This window comes from Notolepis coatsorum (assembly GCF_963971535.1).
Source record: "Notolepis coatsorum genome assembly, contig: SCAFFOLD_2206, whole genome shotgun sequence".
NCBI classification, from domain to species: domain Eukaryota; kingdom Metazoa; phylum Chordata; class Actinopteri; order Aulopiformes; family Paralepididae; genus Notolepis; species Notolepis coatsorum.
In genome coordinates, this window is record NW_028173965.1 from 2,015 (window position 1) to 29,388 (window position 27,374).

The 27,374-nt window shown below is 43.5% G+C and overlaps 1 protein-coding gene across 1 annotated transcript; it reads right to left on the reverse strand.

The window, feature by feature from the left end:
• Positions 1 to 653: 653 nt before the first annotated feature.
• Positions 654 to 27,329, reverse strand: LOC311247654 (serine palmitoyltransferase 2-like; the record flags this gene model as incomplete). The annotated part of the gene is given in 8 exon segments (XM_084338667.1): positions 654 to 780; positions 8,300 to 8,519; positions 11,256 to 11,361; positions 15,091 to 15,184; positions 20,843 to 20,967; positions 22,474 to 22,622; positions 27,176 to 27,185; positions 27,188 to 27,329. Coding segments are annotated over 8 exon segments (973 nt in total), but the record flags the coding sequence as incomplete, so codon positions are not given.
• Between the last annotated feature and the right edge of the window lie 45 nt (positions 27,330 to 27,374).

Below are 27,374 nucleotides of genomic sequence, written 5' to 3' on the forward strand. Positions count from 1 at the left end.
TTCTACTTGAAGACAGTAGAGGTTGTGTGTGTTCTACTTGAAGACAGTAGAAGTCATGTACTTTCAAGTGAAGTAGGACAGTATATGTGAATCGACTGCTTTGGGAGATAAAAAAAGCTCTTAATGAAGTCATGCTGCAAAGTCCTTTTCATTGGCCTCAAGTAAGACATCAGCGTTCCAAGGAGTCTGACCAGAGGCCTCTGAATTGCTATCTTGCGCTGCCCCCTTGTGGGCACTAGCGAGAAACACATCACCACAGAGAAGAGGAGGAAGAGTGGAAGCAGGAGTATCCTAAAGGATAATAGTACTCTGACAAAAGTAAAGAATCCCTCAATTCAAAGTTCTACTATAAGCAGTACTAAATAGACTAATATACTAAATATACTAATAGTATAAAAACTATCGTTGGCAGTGTGATAGTAAAGGGTTAACCTTCTGTAGTGTGGCAGTGAAAGGGTTGACCTGCTGTTGTGTGGCAGTGAAAGGGTTAACCTTCTTCTTCTGTGTACTGTCTCAGTGAAAGGGTTTAAACCGTTTGGTAGTGCGGCAGTGAAAGGGTTAATAATGGAAGACTGGGATGTTGATGTGCCTTCAGACGCCCCGCCCCACGTCGGCCCCTCCCCCTTGGCGTCTTGAGTGGCGGCTGGACTCACCTATGGTGGTGCCGTCCTCTCCCATAATGCACTTCATAGAAGTGATGATTTGCTCCACCACAGGAGGAGACATGGAGGAGGCGTAGACGGCGCTGTGCGAGAAGCAGCGCAGGTAGTCAATCAGCTCCTACACACACACACAGAGAGACACACATTTAGAATATTTTATTTATGTCCACATAAAAACAAGGTTTAAAGGACACACATATTAACAGTGCGCTTGTACATTGTGGGATTATTCGGATACAAACGTGCCACAGTGGCAATCAAAGTTACAGACTCACACGGATGATGAACCTGACAATCAACACACAGCTCATGGGTACAGATAGCAGCGTCTTCTCCAAATTGCCCGGCTGCCAATAATTGCTGACACTGAGCAATATTTAGCTAATTGTTTGGCTCTTCTCTTCGGAAGACCGGCCAACTGAAGGCCTCTAATACCCAACTTATGGACATGACCCAGGCTTCCAAATATGAAGACTAAAAGTTTACAGTTGTAGCCGAGTTGTGAAATGGTATGGTCTAACAGTTGATATTTTAACATTTTGGTTGTAAATGCTTCCTCTAGACTGTAGTCAAACGTGCAGCCAACTTCCAGGATGAGGACCTCTCTGTTATTCTCATTAACAATAACAACATCGGGGGTGTTTGCTGAAATGTCAGAGAACAGTGAATTGTCCCTACACAGATTGAGCATATATGGCTTCACACGCTGGTGTGTTTATACAGCTTATATGTTGCAGGTGACCCGAGTGTGGAACTGACACTGTCTGCAACACACACACACACACACACACACACACACACACACACACACACACACACACACACACACGCACACACACACACACACACACAGACACACACACACAGAGAGAGACACACACACATGCAGAGACACACACACAGAGAGACACACACACACACACACAGAGACACACACACATACGCAGAGAGACACACACACGCACACACACACGCAGAGAGACACACACGCACACACACACACACACAGAGACACACGCGCACACGCAGAGACACACACACACACTCACACACATGCAGAGACACACGCGCACACACACAGAGACAGAGACAGACACACACACAGAGAGACACACACACACAGAGACACACAGAGACAGAGACAGACACACACACAGAGAGACACACAGAGACACACACACACACAGAGACACACAGAGACAGAGACAGACACACACAGAGAGACACACACACACAGAGACACACAGAGACACACACACACACACAGAGAGACACACAGAGACACACACACACAGAGACACACACACACACACACACACAGAGACACACACACACAGACACACACACACAGACACAGACACACACACAGACACACACATACACACACACACAGACACACGCACACACAGGAGACATATAAATTGATGTTCAATATACCCTTTTTAGGGGTTGTTACTGTACAGCATCTGATTCTCATTGCTCAATATTTCAGATTACATTCAGATCATTAATATAATCATAATAATACTAATAATACTAATAATACTAATAATAATAATAATAATAATAATAATAATAATAATAATAATAATAATAATAATAATAATAATAATAATAATAATAATAATAATAATAGTAATAATAAACTACAGTTGTATAGCACCTTTCATACAGGAATTGCAGCAATTGCAGCCCAACGTGCTTCACAGCAGAGAATATATTAAAAGACATAACATTTGCATAAAAGCAATGCAGAGAATAATACAACAAAACCATCAGAAATAGCATAGATATAGCAGTGTAAACAACAATGAAATAGCTCTCATTTAGAACACGATAATCAAGATAATTAGCTCTTTTAAAATGGACCGTCTGAATATACTAATAACTGTAATATTAACTGTCATTTAGCTTGTCGAATGTGTACTTATTTTAACTTTTTATGTACTTATACTTAGTTGTACTTCTTTTATTGCACATTCCGCAGACAGTTTATAGTTTATTGTATATAAAATACCTGCTTTTTTATTCTGTAAATTGTTGCTTTTTATTCCTTATGCTGTGGAGCAAAACGGAGCGTAATAATTAGGGATGGGTACCGAATTTGGTACTTTTAAAGGTACTTACCGAAACACATCGGTACTACCGAGTATCGATTCACGCGAGATTTTAGTATTTACATTTTTTACATTTATTATTATTATTATTATTATTTTTTTTTCATGTCAACGTCCACACGCACAATATACGCTTACCTAGGATTTGACTTGATTCAACAACAAAGCAGTCGGGGCAATGGCAAGCCGAAAACGGTCGAAAGTGTAGTTATTTGAAGTTTGGATTTTTTTTTTCACGACTGAGGTAGGTAGATTACATTTTTAGAGACTAAAGTACCGAAAAAAGGTACCGTTGGGTACCGGTATCGATTCACAGGTACCGGTACTGTATCGGTTCAAATGTGAACGGTATTATATACATATAAATATATATATTTTAGTTTATTCTAAGGTGCTTTGGCTTTATTTCGTCTTTCTGTGAGGGACGGCTGTCTATTTCGTCTTTCTGTGAGGGATGGCGGTCTATTTCGTCTTTCTGTGAGGGACGGCTGTCTATTTCGTCTTTCTGTGAGGGATGGCGGTCTATTTCGTCTTTCTGTGAGGGACAGCGGTCTATTTCGTCTTTCTGTGAGGGACAGCGGTCTATTTCGTCTTTCTGTGAGGGACAGCTGTCAATCACTGGCCTCTGCAGTTAATTGCCATGCGGCATGGCAGGTGTGTAGGGTTTGATTGCCCCCTGATTGGTGTCAGGTGTGCAGCGCCTTGAAGTAGGTTTGGTTCACTGTGTTCGGATGCTTGTTGTCCATTTCATGTTTTCCCCTCAACAAGCTCATGCTTCTAGGGCTTTCTCTGTCTCTACTAGTGCTGTTGGTTTATTTGTTGTTTTCAACTGCTAGGCAGTGGTGGTTATTTTGGAATTTGTACCCAGTTATTTTATACTGGTGTTTTGTGTTTCCTACAGTTTTTATTTACATTTATTTTAATCGCTCAGCGATTCCAGTGGTTACCCCTCTGGTGGTAACTTTAAGATTCCCCTTTTTGTGTGTGTCTGCGTGTGTGTCCTACACCCCCCCCCCCCCCCAATCCTGACAGTAGGACATTGAAGTTTATCCTGAAATGTACCGGGGGAAGCTAGAGGATGGGGGTGGTGTGTGACTGGATGAAGCAGCATTTTGGACCGACTGAAGTTGATCAACAGATGTTTTATTTAGGCAGATGAATAAGTGAGGTGCAATAGTCGAGTCTGGATGAGATAAAAGCGTGTACTGTACAGACATTTCCAGTTCATTGTGGGATGTGATGATGGGACCCGGAGTTTAGCAATGTTTCTCAGATGAAAGAAAACAGGTGCGCGGGTCAGAGCTTTGACATGTTCGTCCAAGTGCAAAAAGCATGTTAAAAAAAAATAACACAGAGGTTTCTTAAGTGGGGGGGGGGTGCACATTTCCTTTAAGGGACCCCATGTGCGTGGCGACTCTAGAGGCAATACTTTCAGTCGCTACAAATCAGGACATCTGTTTTGGCCGCGTTTTGTAGAAAATTGCTACCCATCCAGTTTCCAACGGCGGACGGACACTCATGCAGGACGGTTAGTGTCTCCAGTCAGGCTTGAAAGAGAAGTATAATTGGATGTCATCCGCGTAGCAGTGGTGGGAGACACCCTTACATTTGCTGATGAGAAGGCCCAGGGGGGAGCATGTAAAGGGCCAACAGGATTGCTTGCCACTAGCACAGATCCCTGTGGTACGCCACACGGGAGGGGTGTGGGTCTGATTTAACGGAGGCCGACAGCTACGGAGAAGCTTCTCTCCTTTAAGGTAGGAGGCAAACCAGTTTAGGGTGCGCTCCCAGAGAGCCTGTCGAACAGGATGCCGTGGTCTACCGCATCATGATTCTGTTTATTATTCATCTGTTTAGATTATTTATCTTCGTGAACTGTAAGCTCGACACAATTGAAACTGAGGGCAATCTCAATTTGTTTGAGTGTGAAATAAAGGTTTGAATGAATAAAATAAACAAACAAATAAATAAATATATATATATATACTGTATATATACACACACACACCGGTATATATAATCTATAATTAGAGCTCTGTAGTATGAATACATTTTAATGGTTACATAATTGAAATTCAAACCATGACCTCAACCTTTTTATTCGTATGGAATCTGAAAATGTGTTTATTAAACCTCTAGTAAAATGTGTGTATTACACCCCTAGCAAAATGTGTGTATTACACCCCTAGTAAAATGTGTGTATTAGACCCCTAGTAAAAGGGTTGTGAAAGGGTTAACCCTTTGTTTTGTGTGGCAGTGAAAGGGTTAACCTTCTGTATTGTCGCAGTGAAAGGTTAACCGTCTGTAGTGTGGTAGTGAAAGGGTTAACCTTCTGTAGTGTGGTTGTGAAACGGTTAACCTTCTGTAGTGTGGTAGTGAAAGGGTTAACCTTCTGTAGTGTGGTTGTGAAAGGGTTAACCGTCTGTAGTGTGGTTGTGAAAGGGTTAACCTTCTGTAGTGTGGTAGTGAAAGGGTTAACCTTATGTAGTGTGGTTGTGAAAGGGTTAACCTTCTGTAGTGTGGTAGTGAAAGGGTTAACCTTCTGTAGTGTGGTTGTGAAAGGGTTAACCTTCTGTAGTGTGGTAGTGAAAGGGTTAACCTTCTGTAGTGTGGTCGTGAAAGGGTTAACCTTCTGTAGTGTGGTAGTGAAATGGTTAACCTTCTGTATTGTCGCAGTGAAAGGGTTACCTTCTGTATTATCGCAGTGAGAAAGGGTTACCTTATGTGTCGTCGCAGTGAAAGGGTTAACCCGTTGGTAGCGTGGTAGTGAGAGGGTTAATAAATCTGTAATAACCAGGTCTATTTGACTGAGTAAATCCTCCACCACACACACCTCTAGTAGCAACACAGGCCTACGACGCAGGCTTTTATCTCGCCCGATAGCCGTTCCAATTATCCTTTGTGTGTCCATTGTGTCTCCTTTATGTCGGGCGGGAGATTAGTCAGGCGATCTTATCAAACCGGTCAAAGCCAAACATGACTTCACTTTGTAAACTTGGCCGCCGACGATGATCCGTCAGGTTGAGCGCTTGAGCGTGAGACTCGACTACTGTGTGTTTACATTCCTCCTGGCGTGTCGGATCTTGACGGAGTTCTTCTCTTTTGTTTGCCACGGTCTGCCACGTTGCATAAGAGTTATCCACACGCACAGTCGCACACTTTAAATAAACACTCACCTTAACACCCACTTTACTCACTTTAGACACTTTAACACACTTTATATTTATCGGTAAAGAGATTTGCACTACAACTCATACCTCATTGCACCTTACCCTACGTTGTACCTCATCCCATTTCTGCATTGTACTGTATATTGTATTGTACTGTAACTCACTGTTACTCTTTTTTACTCTGTATTGTATATTGTACATAATGTGTATATTGACTGAACACTTTTTGCTTACGTACTTTTGACTTTCTGTTTTATACTTTTTTATCAATTTTTTTCTAGCACACTCCCAGGAGCGCATAACAGGGAAAAAAAGCATTTCATAGAAAAGTATTCTGTATTTTGTTATGACAACTAATAAAAGAAACTTGAACTTGAGTTGGGCAACACTGGGTACAGTATGTCTCCTGGTGTTCAGCTTATCACATTCCAGACGGCTGTCTTGGTATGTTAACTGCCGAGCCTCCTCTCGTAACCTGGGGCCTGAGGGGGGGGGGGGGGCTGGGCTCCGATCTACAGGTGCATCTCAACACATTAAGAATATTGAGGAAGTATATTGTTTGCCTCCACGCCATGCCGCATTGATTCATGCAAAAGTGCATATACTTTCAGTAGGCCCGACATTTCTGTAATATATATATATTTTTTTATATTGTATGTGATATTCAAATTTTCTCAGATACTGAATTTGGGGTTTTCATTAAGCCGTAATCATCCATTTTCTTTTTCTTTTTTTTTTTATAAAGGCTTGAAATATTTCACTCTGTGTGTAATGAATCTATCGGTCTGGTTAGAGACGGGGCTGTGGTTCCTCCTGCTCCGCATCATTGGCTGCGATCTTCCTTCTGTGCCCTCCATATATGCCACACACACACATCAGGCGGAAAGGGGAGAAGGTGATCGGTGACCCCTCTCTCACCCTGCTTACTATACCTCTTTAACCCCCTTCCCTCTGGTAGAAGACTCCAAAGACATCTCGTTTTAAGAACAGCACATATCCCGAGGTTGTCCGTCACCTGAACTCAAGTCCTCCTAATTGCACAGGCACTTTGTACCATAAGGGCTAGCACCAGCCGGCGGGCACTCTAAGGCAATATTATACACTTTAAATTGGAACACTGTAGCATTTTTTTTTTATTGTTTGTGAAATACTTCTACTTTAGGGATTGCATTGCATGTAGGGGTGTAACGGTACACAAAAACCACTGTACGGTACAGCGCCCCCCGGTGGGCGTTCGTTAGTGGTTAACATACCGTTGTATTCGTTCGGTACACAGCTGTACTGAACCTTAGGTCCAGTGCTGAAACGGTTCGTGTATTCTTGTATGTTTTTATATTGTATTTTTTTTTTTTTATCCACTTTTTCTCCTCCTTTTTCTGTTTTTCTCCCATCCCAATTTAGTCGTCGTGCCAATTCCCCCCTCCCCCTGTCTTGATCGTTGCTCGCATGTGCCCCCCACTGGTCGGTCGTAGGGAGGGTTGATAGATACTATCGCACTTCTTTTTTCACCTGCCAGCGCGGACTCTCATTGGCTACGAGGTGTAACGTGTGGGAGAGGCTCACACTACTACCCTCGACATCTCCTGTCCTCGCTGTGCAGGCGCCCTGACCGACCTGTAGGAGTCGCTGTTTTACAACGACCAGATTACCACCCCATCGACTCCCCTCCCGCTGACTCTGCCAATTGAGTCAGTATGACGGCCGGCCCAAGCCGGAGGCAACGCTGACAGCCGGATTCGATACCGGTGCCCTATATTGTATGTTTTTATACTGTATGTATTGTTTGTAGGGCTTAATCGATTAGTCGACTAATTGGTTGAATATAATTTAAAAAAATTAAATTTCTTTTTTATTTATTTATTTTAATTTTAATTTTTTTTATCATTCTTTCCAAAAGAAAAGAGGCCTAGAAGCGTGGCTAACGCTAATGGCATGCATACCAGAGGCTAACTGCCTACGAAAACAGGCACAGAGGCACTGAAAGAGGATTTCACCGTCTAATGAACACACTAGACTAGACAAATATCAAGATGTATCCATCAGTGGACCAATTGCATGCTTTTGCAGAGGACAAGAAGCCTTCAGTCGACTCCTTCAGACATTAAGCACCCCCCACAGCCCAAATGGAGTGATAAAAAAAAAATATATATATATATATATATATATATATATATATTATATAATTTTTTTTTTCAAGTCGACCAAAGTCGACTAACGGCAAATTTTGACCAATCCTAGTCGACCATCCAAATCCTTAGTCGGGGACAGCCCTAATTGTTTGGCACCGAGACAAATCAACCATGTGTTGAAATGGCAATAAAGTTTTCTCTCCATCCATCCGTCTCCTCACCCGGCTCCCGGCGATGTACCCGCCGGCGGCTCCAAAGCTCTTGGTGAAGGTGCCCATCATGACGTCCACGTCCCGGGGGTCCAGGCCGAAGTGCTCCGTCACCCCGCGGCCCCCCGGGCCTAGTGCCCCGATGCTGTGGGCCTCGTCCAGGTACAGGTAGGCCCGGTAGCGCTTCTTCAGGGCCACTATCTCCGGCAGACGCACGATGCTGCCCTCCATGCTGCGGGAGGAGAGGTGGGAGGAGAGGAGAGGAGAGAGGGAGGCGGGAGGAGAGGGGAGGGGGAGGAGAGGAGAGGAGAGGAGAGGAGAGGAGAGGAGAGGAGAGGAGAGGAGAGGAGAAGAGAGGAGAGGAGAGGAGAGGAGAGGAGAGATGAGAGGAGAGGGGATGGGAGGAGAGGAGAGGAGAGGGAGGCGGAGGAGAGGAGGAGAGGTGAGGGAGGGGAGAGGAAAGGAGAGGTGAGGAGAGGAGAGGAGAGGAGAGGAGAGGAGAGGAGAGGAGAGGAGAGGAGAGGAGAGGAGAGGAGAGGAGAGGAGAGGAGAGGTGAGGTGAGGGAGGGGATAGGAAAGGAGAGGTGAGGGAGGGGAGAGGAGAGGAGAGGAGAGGAGAGGAGAGGAGAGGAGAGGAGAGGAGAGGAGAGGAGAGGAGAGGAGAGGAGAGGAGAGGAGAGGAGAGGAGAGGAGAGGGAGGCGGAGGAGAGGAGAGGTGAGGGAGGGGATAGGAAAGGAGAGGTGAGGGAGGGGAGAGGAGAGGAGAGGGAGGGGAGAAGAGAGGAGAGGAGAGGAGAGGAGAGGAGAGGAGAGGAGAGGAGAGGAGAGGGGAGGGGAGGAGAGGAGAGGGAGGCGGAGGAGAGGAGAGGAGAGGTGAGGGAGGGGAGAGGAAAGGAGAGGTGAGGGAGGGGAGAGGAGAGGAGAGGAGAGGAGAGGAGAGGAGAGGAGAGGAGAGGAGAGGAGAGGAGAGGAGAGGGAGGCGGAGGAGGGGGAGGCGGAGGAGGGGAGAGGAGGGGAGAGGAAAGGAGAGGTGAGGGAGAGGAGAGGAGAGGAGAGGAGAGGAGAGGAGAGGAGAGGAGAGGAGAGGAGAGGAGAGGAGAGGAGAGGAGAGGAGAGGCGGAGGAGTGTATCGTCAGCATACAGCACAAGTACAGGACAACCAAAAGACATTTAGATTGATTGATTGATTGAAAACTTTATTAACAGATTGCAGAATGGATACAATACAGTACGGCTCAATACACACAATTGTTAAAGGGGATGCTAGGCTGGTAAAGATATGCCTCCTAAAGTGTGTAAACGGAAGTACAGGAAGTACAGGCGTTCCAGGTTTCGACAAAACAATTATAGAAACGTGTGAAGTGCAGAATATTTCCTCGTTTAAGCCACTGCAGCGGCTTTGCCTGAAGAATTTACTACATGACCGGGACGTTCTAGCGTGTTTGCCGACAGGATTCGGGAAACGTTTGGTCCGTTCGGAGGCAGCTTCCAGGGGAAGTACATCCACCGGAAATTCTACCCCACAGACACTTTCGGCCGTAGTTCTTTACCAGGCTTTATCTCACGGAGATACAACTGGGAACGAGGTTAAGGGGATGCAGACCAGATAAAGACTTTCGTCTTGTTTACATCAGGGTCCCCCATTTTCAATTCATCATAACATTTATGACATACACGACATACAGATAAACAGTACTGTTACATCCAGACATTTATGTGTGTCACTGGAATTTCCCCAAGGGGATCAATAAAGGAATATCTTATCTTATCTTATCTTATGACATACAAGATATACAAATATACAGTAATGTGAAACACGCCAGCAGGGGGCGCACTATTTATAGCTTGAATGCCAGCCTTTTTAGACTGATTTTCCGATATTTCATGATTTTCGCTGAGCTATTTCTATATTATGGCTATGTGTCTAATACGCCCGTCGCTTATCAATGACTTGCTTGCACTCAACATGTACGAAACGGATTGTTTTTTCATCGGTACATTTCCGTTTTATACCGTTTTGAAAAACTGACGTTTTTGTAAATTTCTAGGGGGAAAAAAAGATTCCGTGATAATAGCTCTTTAGTGGAATACACACAACACGTTGTCATTTTCCGGCTGATTTATGAATCGTTTTCAAATAAACGCTAGATTATCGATAGTATATGTGTACTTATGCACGCTAGAGAAGCGGGCTGAAAAATCGATTATCTATTTCCTGGTCAGCACTAACGTCATACACGCACACACACACACACACAGACACACAGACACGTTGAGATATATGTGAAAAATACATCTGATTACCCGAAGACTGGTAACATAGATTCCTTACCTCACATCAGATGTTCTGCAAAAAGATTATTCCAATTCCTGATCGCCATTCCAAATATCGATCGCGTTTATTGATCCAACGTTAGGTACTCGAAACACATAATCCAGTGTGTCCACAATGAATCCGATAGTCTCCGGTTACATGCCTGAGAAGTAAAATGTGGAATCCGGAGTTTTTTTCTTCTTGAAGTGGACATGACCGGTTAGCCTAGGCATTGTCCAACTAACATCTTTCCCGAAGGCTAACCGGTCATGTCCGCTTCCATTCATTGTGCTAAGCTAGGCTAACATGCAGCCAGATAGCTTTTCTACTGAACGCACAGAGAGGAGACTGGTATCTAACTTCTTGTCTCTCTCTGGAGAAGACGGTAAGCCAATTTCCCAAAATGTCGACGTGTTCCTTTAAGCGTTTCAAATCTGTTTTTGTGTCGTCGGTGTAGCAGCGGTAACCACTACACCTCCCTATAAACCAGGAAGTAACCACTACACCTCCCTATAGACCAGGAAGTAACCACTACACCTCCCTATAGACCAGGAAGTAACCACTACACCTCCCTATAGACCAGGAAGTAACCACTACACTACTCCCTATAGACCAGGAAGTAACCACTACACCTCCCTATAGTTCAGCAGCTACCTGAAGATGCCCTCCACCAGGATGATGATCTTCTTCCAGGGCCGGTGCGTCCGGGGCTGGCCGTGGACGATGGCGTCTCTCAGCAGCTTCTCCAGGTTCAACATGTCTGGAGGAGGAGGAGGACAGAGGGAGAGAGAGAGAGAGAGAGAGAGAGAGAGAGAGAGAGAGAGAGAGAGAGAGATAGAGCAGGTTGGAGTGTAAGTTCGTTCGCCATGTATGTTGATTGCCGTGTCGTTGCCTTATCAAGTGTATATCTTTATCGTGTGCTTATGTACCACCGACGTGTTTCTTTTTGTGATGTGTTTTTAGGAGACCGCGTGTTCTCCCCCTTTGCTTTTCCCCCATTTTGTTACATAGATCAGTTTATGTGTTTGTGCTATAGCGTGTTTTGGAGACTTGATTTCTCCCCTTTGCTTTCCCTCTTTTTGGAGACAAGTACTAACTATCTCCTTTTTGTTTGTTCGCCGTTGTCGGCGTGTTGTACGCCTTACGTGTTCGACGATAAAACGGTAACCTTTGTTTGAGAATCAACACATGCCTCTCATCTATCCGTTCTGCACTGCACCTGGGTCCAACACACCTATCAAGCATGTCAAACTCCGTTCAGCTCAGGCAGCTTCAAAGGATCAACTGGAATAATTTCAAATGTACGTTTTTTTTACAACGCCAAGGCATTCGCACATCCAAAGTTCTTGTGCAGGTGTATACATTGGAAGGAACCTGTGTCATCAGCGGTATCGCAGATATATCTGTTCGCCGTTTGTAAAATATCGGTATCGGGCGAGATAGACCCTCACTTCCAGTGTTGTAGTACTTGAGTCCAGGAGATATTATTATTTATATTTATATTATTCATCAGTTAAATAATTTTTTAACAGAAGCATTATGATATTTGGAGAACTACGGCTCATGTCCGTGCGCGAGCCTGGATTAAGAGCAGGATTGGCCCCCGAGTTTGGCTTCATTGTCAATGGACCTCATTCTCGAACGCACTTAAATTTCTTCTTAACTCCACCGCGAAGATTGGTGCGCGCCCGTGTTCTTAACACAATCTGCGCCGGAAAACGAGTTAACTCGTTATTGCCCGCCATGCGTTCAGCGCCAGAAACAAGTTTTTGGGATCGTTATTTAGTTTATTCGCTATATCTATTCATAATTCATAGCTGCAGCCTCTGGTATAGCCTTCAGACCCTGTCTGAGCTGGCAGACGGTCAACACCACACCGCCCTCTACTGCCAGGCGGAGCTATTGCATCTCATTGAAAATGGGCTGCTGTGTTTTAGGAGCCGATCTGAGCTGGGCGGGCGGGGTTTAAATACTCAGGCGAGCCAGTTCTATACAACGATGGCATCGAACAGTAACCCCGCCCGCCCGTCATTGTGAAACGGTCGGTAGTGTGGTACGGACCTCCGCGAGCAGTATTTGGAATTGCGATCAGATATTTGGATTATTTCTTTTGCATTACATCAGATACAAGGTAAGAACATTATATATAAATTTGATCTTTGATCTAATATGTATTTCTACCACGATCACAGCTATCTGTGTGGACCGTGTTGTGCTTATTACCGTTGACTGCGGTGGGGGGGCACCCCGCTACGACGGTCATTTCATGTATGCACGACGAGATATAATAATGATAATCTAGCGTTGATTTCAGGATGATTAGATAATCAGCAGAAACATTTACGTGATGACTGGATTACAGTAAAATGCCTTTTTCTCATCTTTTTCCTGGAATTACTGAAAAGCACCCAAACCATCCTCTATTCAAAACGGTATAAAACGGAAATGTACGGATGAAAAAACAATCTGTCTCGGGCATGTTGACTGGAAGCAACTCACTGAGACTCGACGGCGTTATTAGACCCATAGCTATAATATAAGATATATTTTAAGCACTCGCAAATGTTGCAGTCTAAAACTATATCCATTGAATAAAGACCTGGCAATGAAGGGGGATCAGCGGCGCCCCCTGCTGGCGGTCAATGTGTTAAGGGCTTCATTTATGAGAAATCATTGGTGATTGCATCGATTCTATAGACATCCTCAGATTTTTAATTATAATAATAATAACAATAATAATATTATTAGCATTTTTAGATTATATATATATATATATACAGTATGATGCCTGAATTTCCCCAAGGGGATCAATAAAGAAATATCTTATCTTAAAGGGGAACTATCTTATAAATGGCCTTTTTCAGTGTTTAGCATCGTTTCCTAGCTATGTGGACTTATATTAATATGATCTATGTCTCTAATTCTCATATTGGCGCATTCTTCCAATTCTCCTCTCACAATATTCACCCTCACTGAACTGAGTCATCTGAAAATGTGCTGATTTGTGATGTCAGAGAGACTCAGCTGCATGTTAATGTGGCAGTTGATGTGGCAGTTGGCACCAGGCCACACAGTGGTTGGAGCCCAGCCTCAAAACGGCTCGAGATCTTGAGGTAGAAAAATGCTGTTTTTGAGGACTTGATTAGAAATACAAAACAATGAATTAAAAAGAATTATAATTACAGAGGTGTTCCATAAACTCACAGGAATTGTGTAAAAGTGCCCAAATAGTGAAAGAAATAGTAAAATAGTTCCCCTTTAATAATAATACATACAAGAATATTTGTATCATACTGTACTGTAAATAACCTCTTATTTACAGTTGTACAGCCCTGGCCTATATTTTTATTTAATAATTATATTATTCTATTGTGCTTAACTTGGCTCATATTTCATTTTATTTTACTGCACCACTTTATTGTATTATCCGTCTGTTAATCTCTGTCCACTAATGTCGCACCGATAAGCAAATTCCTTGTACAGTATGTGAAAACTACTTGGCAAATAAAGACCTTTCTGATTCTGATCAGACAATTACATTTTACATTAGTCAAAACGACAATGAAACATTGAAAACGTGAAACATTCATTTGGCGTAGGGATGTTCGATATTGGCTTTTTTACCGATATCAGATATACCGATATTGTCCAACTCTTAATTTCCAATACCGATATCAACCGATATCAACCGATATCAACTGATATATGCAGGGTTTCCCCCCCAAAAATGGAATAATTTCAGGTAAAATTAACATTACATATCTCTTGTTGTGGAATTAACACAACATTATGCATACTTTTGACAATAAATAAAATAAGAATTTGTTCTTACTTGCTTGCCTGGATAAAGGTTAAATAAATGTAAAAAAGAATATATATATATATATATATATATATACTGTATATATATTTTTAGAACTGATACCCGATCATTGTCAATATTACATTTTAATGCCAATATCGGCCGATAATATCTACACAATACAAAAAGCACATGGTTAGCGAGCAGCACCTAAAATGTGCAAAAAATCCACCCCACCCACCAAACCTCCTCCAATGTACAGTTTCTACGTCAAATGTATATACTCTCTTTTCTGGACTCTTTTTGTATCACAAACAGTACTGTATTTGCAAATCTGGTATGTCATAAATGTATAGATGTAGCAGTACTGTCTATCTGTATGTCATGTATGTCATAAATGTATAGATGTAGCAGTACTGTCTATCTGTATGTCATGTGTGTCATATATGTTATGATGAATTGAAAATGGGGGACCCTGATGTAAACAAGACGAAAGTCTTTCTCTGGTCTGCATCCCCTTAACAATTGTATGTATTGAGCTGTACTGTACTGTACCCATTCTGCAATCTGTTAATAAAGTTTTCAATCAATCAATCAATCAATCAATCAATCAATCAATCAATCAATCAATCAATCAATCAATCAATCAATCAATGGTCTGTGAGCCTGTGAGGGACCCAGACTCACTGTTGTGCTTGAAGACCCTGATGGTGGAGCCGGACAGCCGGGCTCCGAGGACCAGGGAGGCGTGGTTCAGCTCGTCGCTGAGGATCAGGCAGCCCTGCGACACAGAGAGAGAGAGACAGCCGGGGGTGTAAAGTACTTGAGTAATTGTACTTTGTTATAATACCCTTTCAGTGTGATAGTAAAGGGTTAACCTTCTGTAGTGTGGCAGTGAAAGGGTTAACCTGCTGTTGTGTGGCCGTGAAAGGGTTAACCTGCTGTGTATTGTCGCAGTGAAAGGGTTAACCGTTTGGTAGTGCGGCGGTGAAAGGGTTATGTACTGTTTTTGGGGATTTGTTTTTTTATGACTTATACTTTATTGACGTTTTTTTTCTTTTTGCACACACAGGACATCAGGACATAAAAAATGATTGACATGACATTTGAGTCGACCTAGGTCGGTCCAGGAAGACAACACACACTCCTAGACCACCAACACTGAGACTACACTGACAACCCCCCGAAAGCGAGGGGAAAAAAAGGAAAAGAAAATACAAATAACCATAACAAACAAAAAAACTAAAAATCCGACTACATTAAACAGAAAATAAATCTACATTAAAACATAGACCACACCGTGTCGACATACATATATATACACTTGTCAGGTACTCATTCACCTACGTTTCTTATTCCTGAACCTGAACCGTACCCTCTCCTCTCTCAGGTCCGGTGTAGGGATGCTCAATATTGGCTTTTTAACCGATACCGATATACCGATATTGTCCAACTCTTAATTTCCGATACCGATATCAACGATATCAACCGATACCGATATACGCAGGGTCCCCCCCCCCCCAAAAAACGGAATAATTTCAGGTAATTAACATTACATATCTCTTGTCGTGTAATTAACACAACATTATGCATACTTTTGACAATAAATAAAATAATAATTTGTTCTTACTTGCTTGCCTGGGTAAATAAAGGTTAAATAAATGTCAAAAAAAAAAAAAAAAAAAAAAACCCTGATACAGATATTTTCCGATATCACATTTTTATGCCGATATCGGCCGATAATATCGGACATCCCTAGTCCAGTGTGATCTAAAGTAACTGTGCCTTCGCCACTTTTACTTGACTTTAACTTGACTCTAACTTCACTGTTATAGTGAAGTATAGTAATATAGCTTAGCATAGGATAGGAGTATAGATAGTATAGGGATAGCAACATAGCATTTGGTACCATAGTAAAGTTATATTGTATAGTATAGTGGTGCCTGCCTGCTTCAAGGTGTCCACTATAATACCGGTACCAAAGAAACCCTCCCCAACAGGTTTTAATGACTACAGACTGGTGGCACTCACCTCTGTGGCCATGAAATGTTTTGAGAGGCTGGTTAAGGATTACATTTTTGTGCCTCCCTCCCCAGTGATATGGACCCTATGCAATTTGCATACAGGCCAAACATGTCCACTGACGATGCGGTCTCTCAAGTACTGCACAGCACCCTCTCTCACCTTGACCGCCAGAAGGGGGGCTATGTGAGACTGTTATTCATTGACTATAGCTCAGCGTTCAACACCATAGTCCCCACCAGACTGGTGGACAAGCTGATCGAGCTGGGTCTGAGCTCCGCTCTGAGCGCCTGGATACTGGACTTTCTGAGTGAAAGGCCCCAGGCGGTCAGGGTGGGGGGTCAGACCTCCAACACCATCACCCTGAGCATCGGGTCCCCCCAGGGCTGTGTTCTGAGCCCCCTGCTGTATTCACAGCGCTTAACCTTTTTCTTGTCAGTGGCCCCCAGGCTATGGAATGGTCTTCCCCCAGACACAAGATCTGCTCCCTCCCTGTGGATGCTTTTAAATCCCGCCTCAAAACTCACCTCTACTGCATAGCATTTGACCTAGGATGAACCCCCGCTCCCATACCATTCTCTCTACGTTTTTCTGCGTCAGCCTGGTGCTTATTCGGTCCCCCCTGTGTTGCTGTTCTGTCCAGTTACTCTACTGTCATTGACATTAACTTCGGACAAGTGGCTCAGATATTTTACTTTCTTCTAGAGCAGTGGTTCTCAAACTACGGGTCGCGACCCAAATTGGGGTTGTGGGTAGGTGACAGTGTGGTCGGGTCGCCTATTGGCAAGCAAAAAACAATTATATATATATAAAAAGAAAAACTGTTCTGTGGCAACATATTTTGGCTAAATATGCCTCGTTTTATAAATGTGTATTGATAACATAGTGCTGTAATTAAATGTTCTAATAAATATGCATGATCAACAAGTTCAAGTTTCTTTATTAGTTGTCAGATACAGAAGTACAGAATACTTTTATACAAAATGCTTCTTTCCGTTACGCTCCAGAGACTGTGCTAGGCAAGAATAGATAAGTATAAAATAAGTATAGCAAGTATAAAGTATAAACAACGTGTGCTTTTATTTTGATGTTCCTTAATTCCACGTTTGAAATTACGCAATACATTGTCCCCCAAAAGAAAAACCTAAATAAAATGGGGTCGCGGTGTGAAAAAGTTTGAGAACCCCTGTTCTAGAGCATCGGACTTCAGGGGACTGTTTCTGTTTTCAATATTTGCACTATTTTACTCCGTCTATTTTGTCTTACTCTTTTTATTATTGTCTATTTTAAAAAAACTGAATCAAACCATAAACAAGGTGGCCTGTTGGGATGTTAGATCCTAAAACTGTGATTTTATATGTCTGCACTTTATGTGCTCATTTTATGCCTGTCTTTTTTCTGTTGTGGAGCACTTTGAGCTGCAGTTTCTGTATGCTATACAAATAAAGTTTATTATTATTATTATGGCACTGATGTAACATCAGATGGAAGGGATAAAGGAAGTCACTGGATGATGGGGAAGCTTCACACCGTTCAACTGTTGAGTTCGTGGTCTGTCATGTGGTGATGATGTCACAATTCCCATCACCAGCGATGGCATTTCCCCCCTGACAGCATGGGGTTTCACAACAGTGGTGTTCACAGCGGTTAGTTGGATTGCAGTCGTTCACAACTGTTTGTGCATCACCTGACTTGTGCACATTACGCTGTGTAATAAAATAATAACAAAATTTCCATTTATAAAAATAAAATAAAAGATTTTATTTTAATTGTATTTTTTATTAAAAACAAATTTATAATAGTGGGGGTTGCGGCTCTCTGACACCGTTATTTCGGGGGTTGCGGCGTGAAAACTTTGGGAACCCCTGCTCTATTCCATCGGAAAGGTAAATTAGGTGAAGTAGGTCATGTTTAATCCTGAATTACTTTTCAGCCGCCCCCTCCCTTCAAGAGGCTTTGCCTCTTGCCAGGCCATCATTGTAAATAAGAATTTGTTCTTAACCGATTTGCCTGGTTAAATAAAGGTAACATTTAAAGGTAACATAAAGGTAATAAAGGTAACATAACATTTCGACATTTTGTAACCTACTATGCTGAATGTTTGTGAAGCTCTTATGGGTCTTGAGGATAATTTTCCTTTGAAGATTGTTCGCTACTGCACCTTCGGAGTCCCAGTGTGCCTTTTAACGGCAACATACAGGTCCCTGACATTAAATAGGATATTCAAATCGGAAAAAAGGGAAAACGATCCAAAAACGTATATATATTAACCGTTAACCGTTGGCGCCCAATATACGTAGTTGGCCGCGAAAGTGTTAAGCACTTTGAGCTGCATTCTATGTATGAAAGGTGCTATATAAATAAAGATTATTATTATTATTATTATTATTATTATTAAAACGAGAGAAAACACCATCGTTATCCAACTGTATGTGTCTGTATGTCCCCGAGTGGCCACCCCACCCCTCCCCCGGGAGCTGAAGTGCTCCACCCCCAGGAGCTACCACCCGGTTAACAGCAGCACAACAGAAGTGACCCCCGATTGACCTCACACTGACCTTTAACCCCCGAGCAACAGGAAGGGTTTCCTCTTGATATGGGTGTGTGTGTGTGTGTGTGTGTGTGCGTGCGTGCGTGCGTGCGTATCTGTGTGTGTACTGAGGTCTGGGCGTAAGTGGTTGGCGCCGTGATAGCAGGGTCTATATTGGAATGTTTTTGTTATTACGCTAGTTTTAACCCTTTCACTGACACACTACAGAAGGTTAACCCTTTACTATCACACTACAGACGGTAACCGTTTGGTAGTGTGGCAGTGAAATGGTACCTCCTGCGCTGTGCAAACAAACTACGCTAGATAACAAACGTGTTTTTTCATCACATGTGGACGTCGTCATCACACACACACACACACACACACACACACACACACACACACACACACACACACACACACACACACACACACACACACACACACACACACACACACACACACACACACACACACACACACACACACACACACACACAGTACGACTATGTGAAATTAACAAGGGGAAATATATAGGAGACTGGATTGCTGGAGAGTTGACAACGTGAAATAGAGATACAAATAAAGAGGTAATCGTTGAAGGGGTTTAATTGAAAGGGTTTATTTTTAAGGGGTTTAGTTGAAGGAGTTTAGTTGAAGGGGTTTAGTTGAAAGGGTTTAATTGAAAGGGTTTAATTGAAGGGGTTTAGTTGAAAGGGTTTAGTTGAAGGGGTTTAGTTGAAGGGGTTTAGTTGAAGGGGTTTAATTGAAGGGGTTTAGTTGAAGGGGTTTAGTTGAAGGGGTTTAGTTGAAAGGGTTTAGTTGAAGGGGTTTAGTTGAAAGGGTTTAGTTGAAAGGGTTTAGTTGAAGGGGTTTAGTTGAAAGGGGTTTAGTTGAATGGGGTTTAGTTGAAAGGGTTTAGTTGAAAGGGTTTAGTCGAAGGGGTTTAGTTGAAGGGGTTTAGTTGAAAGGGTTTAGTCGAAGGGGTTTAGTTGAAGGGGTTTAGTTGAACGGGTTTAATCGAAGGGGTTTAGTTGAAGGGGTTTAGTTGAAAGGGTTTAGTTGAAAGGGTTTAATCGAAGGGGTTTAGTTGAAGGGGTTTAGTTGAAAGGGTTTAGTTGAAAGGGTTTAGTTGAAAGGGTTTAATCGAAGGGGTTTAGTTGAAGGGGTTTAGTTGAAAGGGTTTAGTTGAAAGGGTTTAGTCGAAGGGGTTTAGTTGAAGGGGTTTAGTTGAACGGGTTTAGTTGAAAGGGTTTAGTTGAAAGGGTTTAATCGAAGGGGTTTAGTTGAAAGGGTTTAGTTGAAGGGGTTTAGTTGAAGGGGTTTAGTTGAAAGGGTTTAATCGAATGGGTTTAGTTGAAGGGGTTTAGTTGAAGGGGTTTAGTTGAAAGGGTTTAATCGAAGGGGTTTAGTTGAAGGGGTTTAGTTGAAGGGGTTTAGTTGAAGGGGTTTAATTGAAAGGGGTTTAGTTGAAAGGGGTTTAATTGAAGGGGTTTAGTTGAATGGGGTTTAATTGAAAGGGGTTTAGTTGAATGGGGTTTAGTTGAATGGGGTTTAATTGAAAGGGGTTTAATTGAAAGGGGTTTAGTTGAAGGGGTTTAGTTGAAAGGGGTATAATTGAAAGGGGTTTAATTGAAAGGGGTTTAGTTGAAGGGGTTTAGTTGAAAGGGGTATAATTGAAAGGGGTTTAATTGAAGGGGTTTAGTTGAAGGGGTTTATTTTAAGGGGTTTAGTTGAAGGGGTTTAGTTGAAGGGGTTTAGTTGAAGGGGTTTAGTTGAAGGGGTTTAGTTGAAAGGGGTTTAATTGAAGGGGTTTAGTTGAAGGAGTTGAGTCTGTAGTACTGGGGGGGGGGGGGCAGCTGAATGCCTGCTGGTCAGCGGTCCTACCTTGCCAGCGATCGCCGGTATGTTCATGGAGTTGGTGGCAAAGCCCATTCCAAAAGACATGGCTGCCTCCACTCCCAGGAACCTGGCAGCCAGCTGCTCCAGCTCCTTGTGTCTGTCCAGGTTACCTGAGGAACACACACGCACGCACGCGCACACACACACGCACACACACACACACACACACACACACACACACACACACACACACACACACACACACACACACACACACACACACTTCAATCCCTGTATCAAGTCACTTAACTCACACTTTAGCGTGACATGGTCCATGGGGTGCTATGTAAGCTCCCCATCTCCTGCTGGGTGCTGGCCACTCCCACGCCATACCCTCTACAGTCTACAGTCTACACACCGATCTTAGTGTTTGTTAAGATAACTCCCTCCATAGTGAAATCTGTTATTCATTCTTTGGTTTTGTCTCATTTAGAATACTGCCCTGTAGGGGTGGGAATCGCCAGAGACCCCACGATACAATACTATCACGATACTTGCGTCACGATACGATAGTATCGCGATACTAAATATATCGCGTTTTTTTTTTTTTTTTTTACAAATGTCTTTTATTACCTTTTTTCAACTGCAAAGTAAAACTTTGTCAACATGTTTTATTTAATAAAATAAAGTTCAGTCTGTCCATCTCACTTCAATCATTTTTATTGCAGAACATGGTATTTTCTCAAGCAGACAGATGTAAACACTGTAATCTGTGTTGCATGTACCTGACAAACTGAACTGTTTGTATTACAGTCATATTCCAACTTAACTGAATGCACATGTGTGTGTGTGTGTGTGTGTGTGTGTGTGTGTGTGTGTGTGTGTGTGTGTGTGTGTGTGTGTGTGTGTGTGTGTGGACTACTGTACTATTACAGGTATTGATATGAACAATGCAACTTCCTTATACAAAAAAAAATAAAATAAAAAATTATGAACAATTAAATATCGATACTTGGCATCCCTGTATCGATACAGTATCGCGATACTACTACGTATCGATTTTTTTCCCACCCCTACTGCCCTGTTATCTGGTCGCCAGCTACAAAATCGGATTTAAAAAAGTTGCAGCTCAGAATAAAGCGGCTCGCCTGGCACTAGGCTGTTCATACAGGACAAGTATTGGTTTTATGCATGAACATCTGGCTGATGGTTGAAAATAAAGTATTGATGAGTCTTCTAATATGCTACTGCGGAACAGTATCAGCACTGGTAAGCCATCTAGCTTGGCTCAGCAGTTAGAAATGACTTCTGAACATGGTTACAACACTAGAGGGGCCGCTTCTGGTGACATCAGAACAAAATCAGCACCAAAAATCTAATTCTCTCAAACTCACTGGCATATAATAGGTCAATAGTACCCTGGAATGCTCTGCCGAAAAACATATTATCCACAATACATAATCATTTATAATTTTTCTTTTTTTGACTGGAATGTTAAATTTTATAATGTGAATTTGTATACATTTTTTATTTATGTGTTTTGTAAAAAAAAATATTTGTATTCTTTGTTGTACATTTGTATTGTATTTGTTTTGTCCAGGACCCCAGGAACACTAGAGGCTCTTTCATGTGTCTCTAATGGAGATCTTTTAATAAACATAAACATAACAACGTACCCATCTCCTGCCGCGTGCTGGCCACGCCCACACCGTACCTCTCCGTCACCTGGGCCGCCGCCTCGGCGCAGGGGCCCGAGCTCTCGGCGAAGCCCAGGTAGTTGTAGGAGCCCAGGTTGATGACGTCCCTCAACACCCGGCCGGTGTAGCTGGAGGGGGGAGGGGGGGGGGGGGGGGGGTGTAAAACAAATTAAATAATAATAATACATTAATTAATGAATAGTTTTATTTTTGGTCTTTGTTTAGTAGTAGTAGTAGTAGTTTATTGTCACGAATAAAGTACAGGTACATTACAGTGAGATGCTTGGTGCATACACATACAGCTCATTATAGTAATATTCCACAATTATTACAGTTGATAGTAATAATGGCACACACGTAAATTCACACCAACGTGCGCATTTGTTGATCCATGCAGGACTAAGTCTTGAGACGGACGTGTGTATATCACCCGCCATGTTCCCGGTTTACAGACAAATCAAAAACACACTTGTGTGGACTCACACACAAAAATCCAAACTTAATGATTAAAAGGAATAGGCTGAAGCACGTGCTTGTTTTTACCCATCCTTTACAATTCTTAAAAACTAAATATATTTTAATATTGAAAAAAGAAAACTTAAAATATGCTGCAAGATATAATTAATACTTTTGAAAAAATAAAATGTTTGATGTTTTACTCAAAACTGTACTCCTGAATTATTTTATCCTTTTAAGGCTTTTTCAGGGCGGCTAGGTGGCGCAGTGGGCAAGGCGCTCGCCACCAACGCAGGAGATGCTGGGTTCGAGCCCAGCTCTCGGCGTTGCTACCGGCTTGGCTGGTCGTTCATACTAATACAATTGGCAGTGTTAGGGGGTGGGAAGCTGGTGGGTGGGGATCGGACGTTGTGGACAGCGACTCCTACAGGTCGGTTGGTGCGCCTGCGCAGCAGAATCAGGAAGCAACGGGGGCAGCGTGAGCCTCCCACGCGTTACTCCTCGCCGCCGAGAGATCGCGCTGTTCAGGTGAAAAGATGCGACGGCTGCCTCCTCGAGTACCAGAGGGGACACGTGATGCAAGGCTTCGTCCACATTGCAGCCGGCCTGTGGGCGTGAATATTTTAGGCAACCAACTTGTGTTTAGCGTTTCTCTGATTGGCCAATACGCCCATGTGACCACGGCAGCGCGAGAGAGCGGCAGCGCGGAAATAGGCTGTCTATTGCCATTCTCTAAGTCAAACTCTAACCTTAACCAGCTCCTTAACAGCGCCTAAACTTAACCCTTCTAACCTTAAGCAACTCCGAAACAATGCCTAACCTTAACCAACTCCGAAACAATGCTTAAAGTTATGCCTAAACTTAACGGCGAAAGAATGCGAATGCACGTTAAAAAAAAAAAAAAATAAAGAAATTGAAGGGAATCGAACTAGCCAGCAACGAGCCGTAGGATCCACAGCCATGCAGCGTTGCCAATTGAGCTAGTTCTGGATACTGAATAAGGGGCGGTTACTGGCATATAATGATGGGGTGGTGTGTAGACGAAGGGGAGACGGATGGAAACGTGGGATTGTACCAAACGGGACGCAACTCAACTCTGTCCCCCTGTGAATGATCCTCCGGTTTCGTGCGGTCGACGCGCGGAGGCTAAACGGCAGCGAGAAGGCAAGGCGACCTCTGAGTCAAACCAGCGAGGCGGACAATGTTATCATCAACGCGACGGATACGGCGCGGTCTCCTTGGCTGCGCTGCTGCGGTCAAACCCAGATAGCTGGCGGTCTGTGCAAATAATATATCGGGAGGGTTTGGGGCTTGGTCCAATCTCAAGGCCAATCGCATACTGGTAAGATTATCTTTAAAGAATTCCCAAGTTATTTTTTTAAAAGTACTCGCCAGTGCTGGTGTAGATGGTGTAGATCAAAAGCGAATCAAATCAAATGTATTTGTAAAGCCCGAAAATCACCAGGGCTGTACAAGTCTTCTTTGACGAGTCAAGAAGAAACATCACAATACATCAAGAACAAAAAAAAACCACCATGAAATCCAAATATGCGACACTCCCAGATAGTGATGCACCGATGTGAAAATTGTGGCCGATACCGATAACCGATATTAATATTGCTGTTCTGGCCGATACCGATATTTACCGATGTCGATATCTCTGTATAGAAAACATTTTTTTATGATAATCAAATAAAGAGCTATTTTCCAAAACGCTTTTTTTTTTTTGTACTTTTGTAACTTCTTTTCAGAAATGAGTGATATTTTTAAACTATTGAAACTATTTAAGGCCAAAACAAGTAAAACATATTTATTACATTTTTTATATCGGTTCATATAGGCCCTATCTTGATATCCCAGACATTCCCCAATGAAGATATGAAGAAATGAAGAAATGAAGAAAAAAGCACCACAGGAAGAGAGGAAGAGGAGAGGAACCTCAGAGGGGCCGTTCAGAGGGGGGATGATAATATAGTGTTGCTGTGGATGATCGACGGGTGGAGAATAAAACAGGCCAATAGTTTGAGTTGAACAGATGAGTTGGCCTCATGGCCTTCAAGTGGCTTGAACGCAACACTGGGGCGCCGACAACAGTGGCTCGGGAGGTAGAGCGGTCGTCTGGTAATAATCCGGAGGTGCCCGGTTCGATTCCCGCTCCTCCCGGGCAGCGTGTCTGTCGATGTGTCCTTGAGCAAGACACTTAACCCCTGACTGCTCCCCTGATGAGCAGGTTGGCACCTTACATGGTTGCATTGCTTAAATTTTTTTTAAATAATATACACAAGCTACACACACACAGGATATACAGTGAGGTGCAGTGGGCTATGTGTAGTGTTTTGATTCTCACTCTGATTCTGAACGCTACTGGAACCAGGCTGACCTGTCGCCTGAAACCGGTGACGTTCTTGGGGGGAAGCGAGACTCTGTGGTCGGCATCGGGCCCAGAAGGAGGTTGTTGTGTCACCTTCCTGTCTGCCATCGACCCGGCTGCAGCAAATGTCCCCGTCCTACAGTGGCTGCGTTTTGAGGAAACGTGCCACTTTCTCCGCTCAAGTGATAAGAACGTTAGCGTTATCTAGAGTCAACCTACAGCCTGGTGCCTTCAGGGACAGTGGTAGAAACAGAGCCTGGTGCCTTCAGGGGACAGTTGTAGAAACAGAGCCTGGTGCCTTCAGGGGACAGTGGTAGAAACACAGCCTGGTGCCTTCAGGGGACAGTGGTAGAAACAGAGCCTGGTGCCTTCAGGGACAGTGGTAGAAACAGAGCCTGGTGCCTTCAGGGGGCAGTGGTAGAAACAGAGTCTGGTGCCTTCAGGGACAGTGGTAGAAACAGAGCCTGGTGCCTTCAGGGGGCAGTGGTAGAAACACAGCCTGGTGCCTTCAGGGACAGTGGTAGAAACAGAGCCTGGTGCCTTCAGGGGACAGTGGTAGAAACACAGCCTGGTGCCTTCAGGGACAGTGGTAGAAACAGAGCCTGGTGCCTTCAGGGACAGTGGTAGAAACAGAGCCTGGTGCCTTCAGGGGGCAGTGGTAGAAACAGAGTCTGGTGCCTTCAGGGGGCAGTGGTAGAAACAGAGCCTGGTGCCTTCAGGGGGCAGTGGTAGAAACAGAGCCTGGTGCCTTCAGGGGCAGTGGTAGAAACAGAGTCTGGTGCCTTCAGGGCAGTGGTAGAAACAGAGTCTGGTGCCTTCAGGGGGCAGTGGTAGAAACAGAGCCTGGTGCCTTCAGGGGCAGTGGTAGAAACAGAGCCTGGTGCCTTCAGGGGCCAGTGGTAGAAACAGAGCTTGGTGCCTTCAGGGGCCAGTGGTAGAAACAGAGCCTGGTGCCTTCAGGGGGCAGTGGTAGAAACAGAGCATGGTGCCTTCAGGGACAGTGGTAGAAACAGAGCCTGGTGCCTTCAGGGGGCAGTGGTAGAAACTATGATAACTGACGTTAGCTGCATCCAGCAACAGATCACATGAAGGAACAATGTGATGTAGGTTAGAGTTATCCTATCGCAAAAATTAAGTCATATACACCTCGCATGATAGAATTTCCTTCATTCATGTTGGCACCCATGTATGACCAAGGGGTTACAAATGGTAAAATCGGCCATTTTGAAATCCAAATGATGTACTGTAGGTTAGAGTTATCCTATCTGGAGAAATAAGCCCATATTTGGATTCCCCACAAAACAAAACACATTATTTTAGACACCCCTCGTGTTAGGATTTCCTTAAGATTCATGTTTGCACAAAAGTATGGCCCGCCCCACTGCCAGGTCCACCCAGTTTTTTTTCCCGCATTGACTCGGAAATGTGCAAAAGAAATCCCATTGTAATTGTCCCGGTACTTTTCCAGACTCACCACAAACAGACACTCACGGCCAAATAGCATAACTTCCAAAAATCCACCGTATATATGGTATTGATTTTAATAACTCGTGATAGAGCCTTGTAAATTACCAACCATTTAGTTATCACATTAAAGCAGAACATTTTACTTTGAATTAATCCACTGAGAACATGTTTTGTTTTAACTAATGAGCAAATGTGCACATTTTCTTTTATTAAATTAGCTATTTTAAAAGTGCTGTAGATTTTTTATTTTTTACATTTTTATATAGAGTATTTTTTCAACAGAGGGTCAACAGAGGGCCTCTAACCCGGGTCAACAGAGGGTCTCTAACCCGGGTCAACAGAGGGTCAACAGAGGGCCTCTAACCCGGGTCAACAGAGGGCACTCACTGGAAGGTCAGTTGTAGTCCTCAGAGCCGCGCTCCACCAGGTCCATCTTGGCCCCCGGGACGCTGCAGATGGGCCGGTTCCAGCTGTCTCTGATCCTCATGTAGATGTTCCTGGTGAAGAAGCTCTCGAAGTCCTGATACAGAGGGACAAAGTCCTGGGGGGGGGGGGGAGGGAGGGAGAGGGAGAGGGAGAGGAGAGG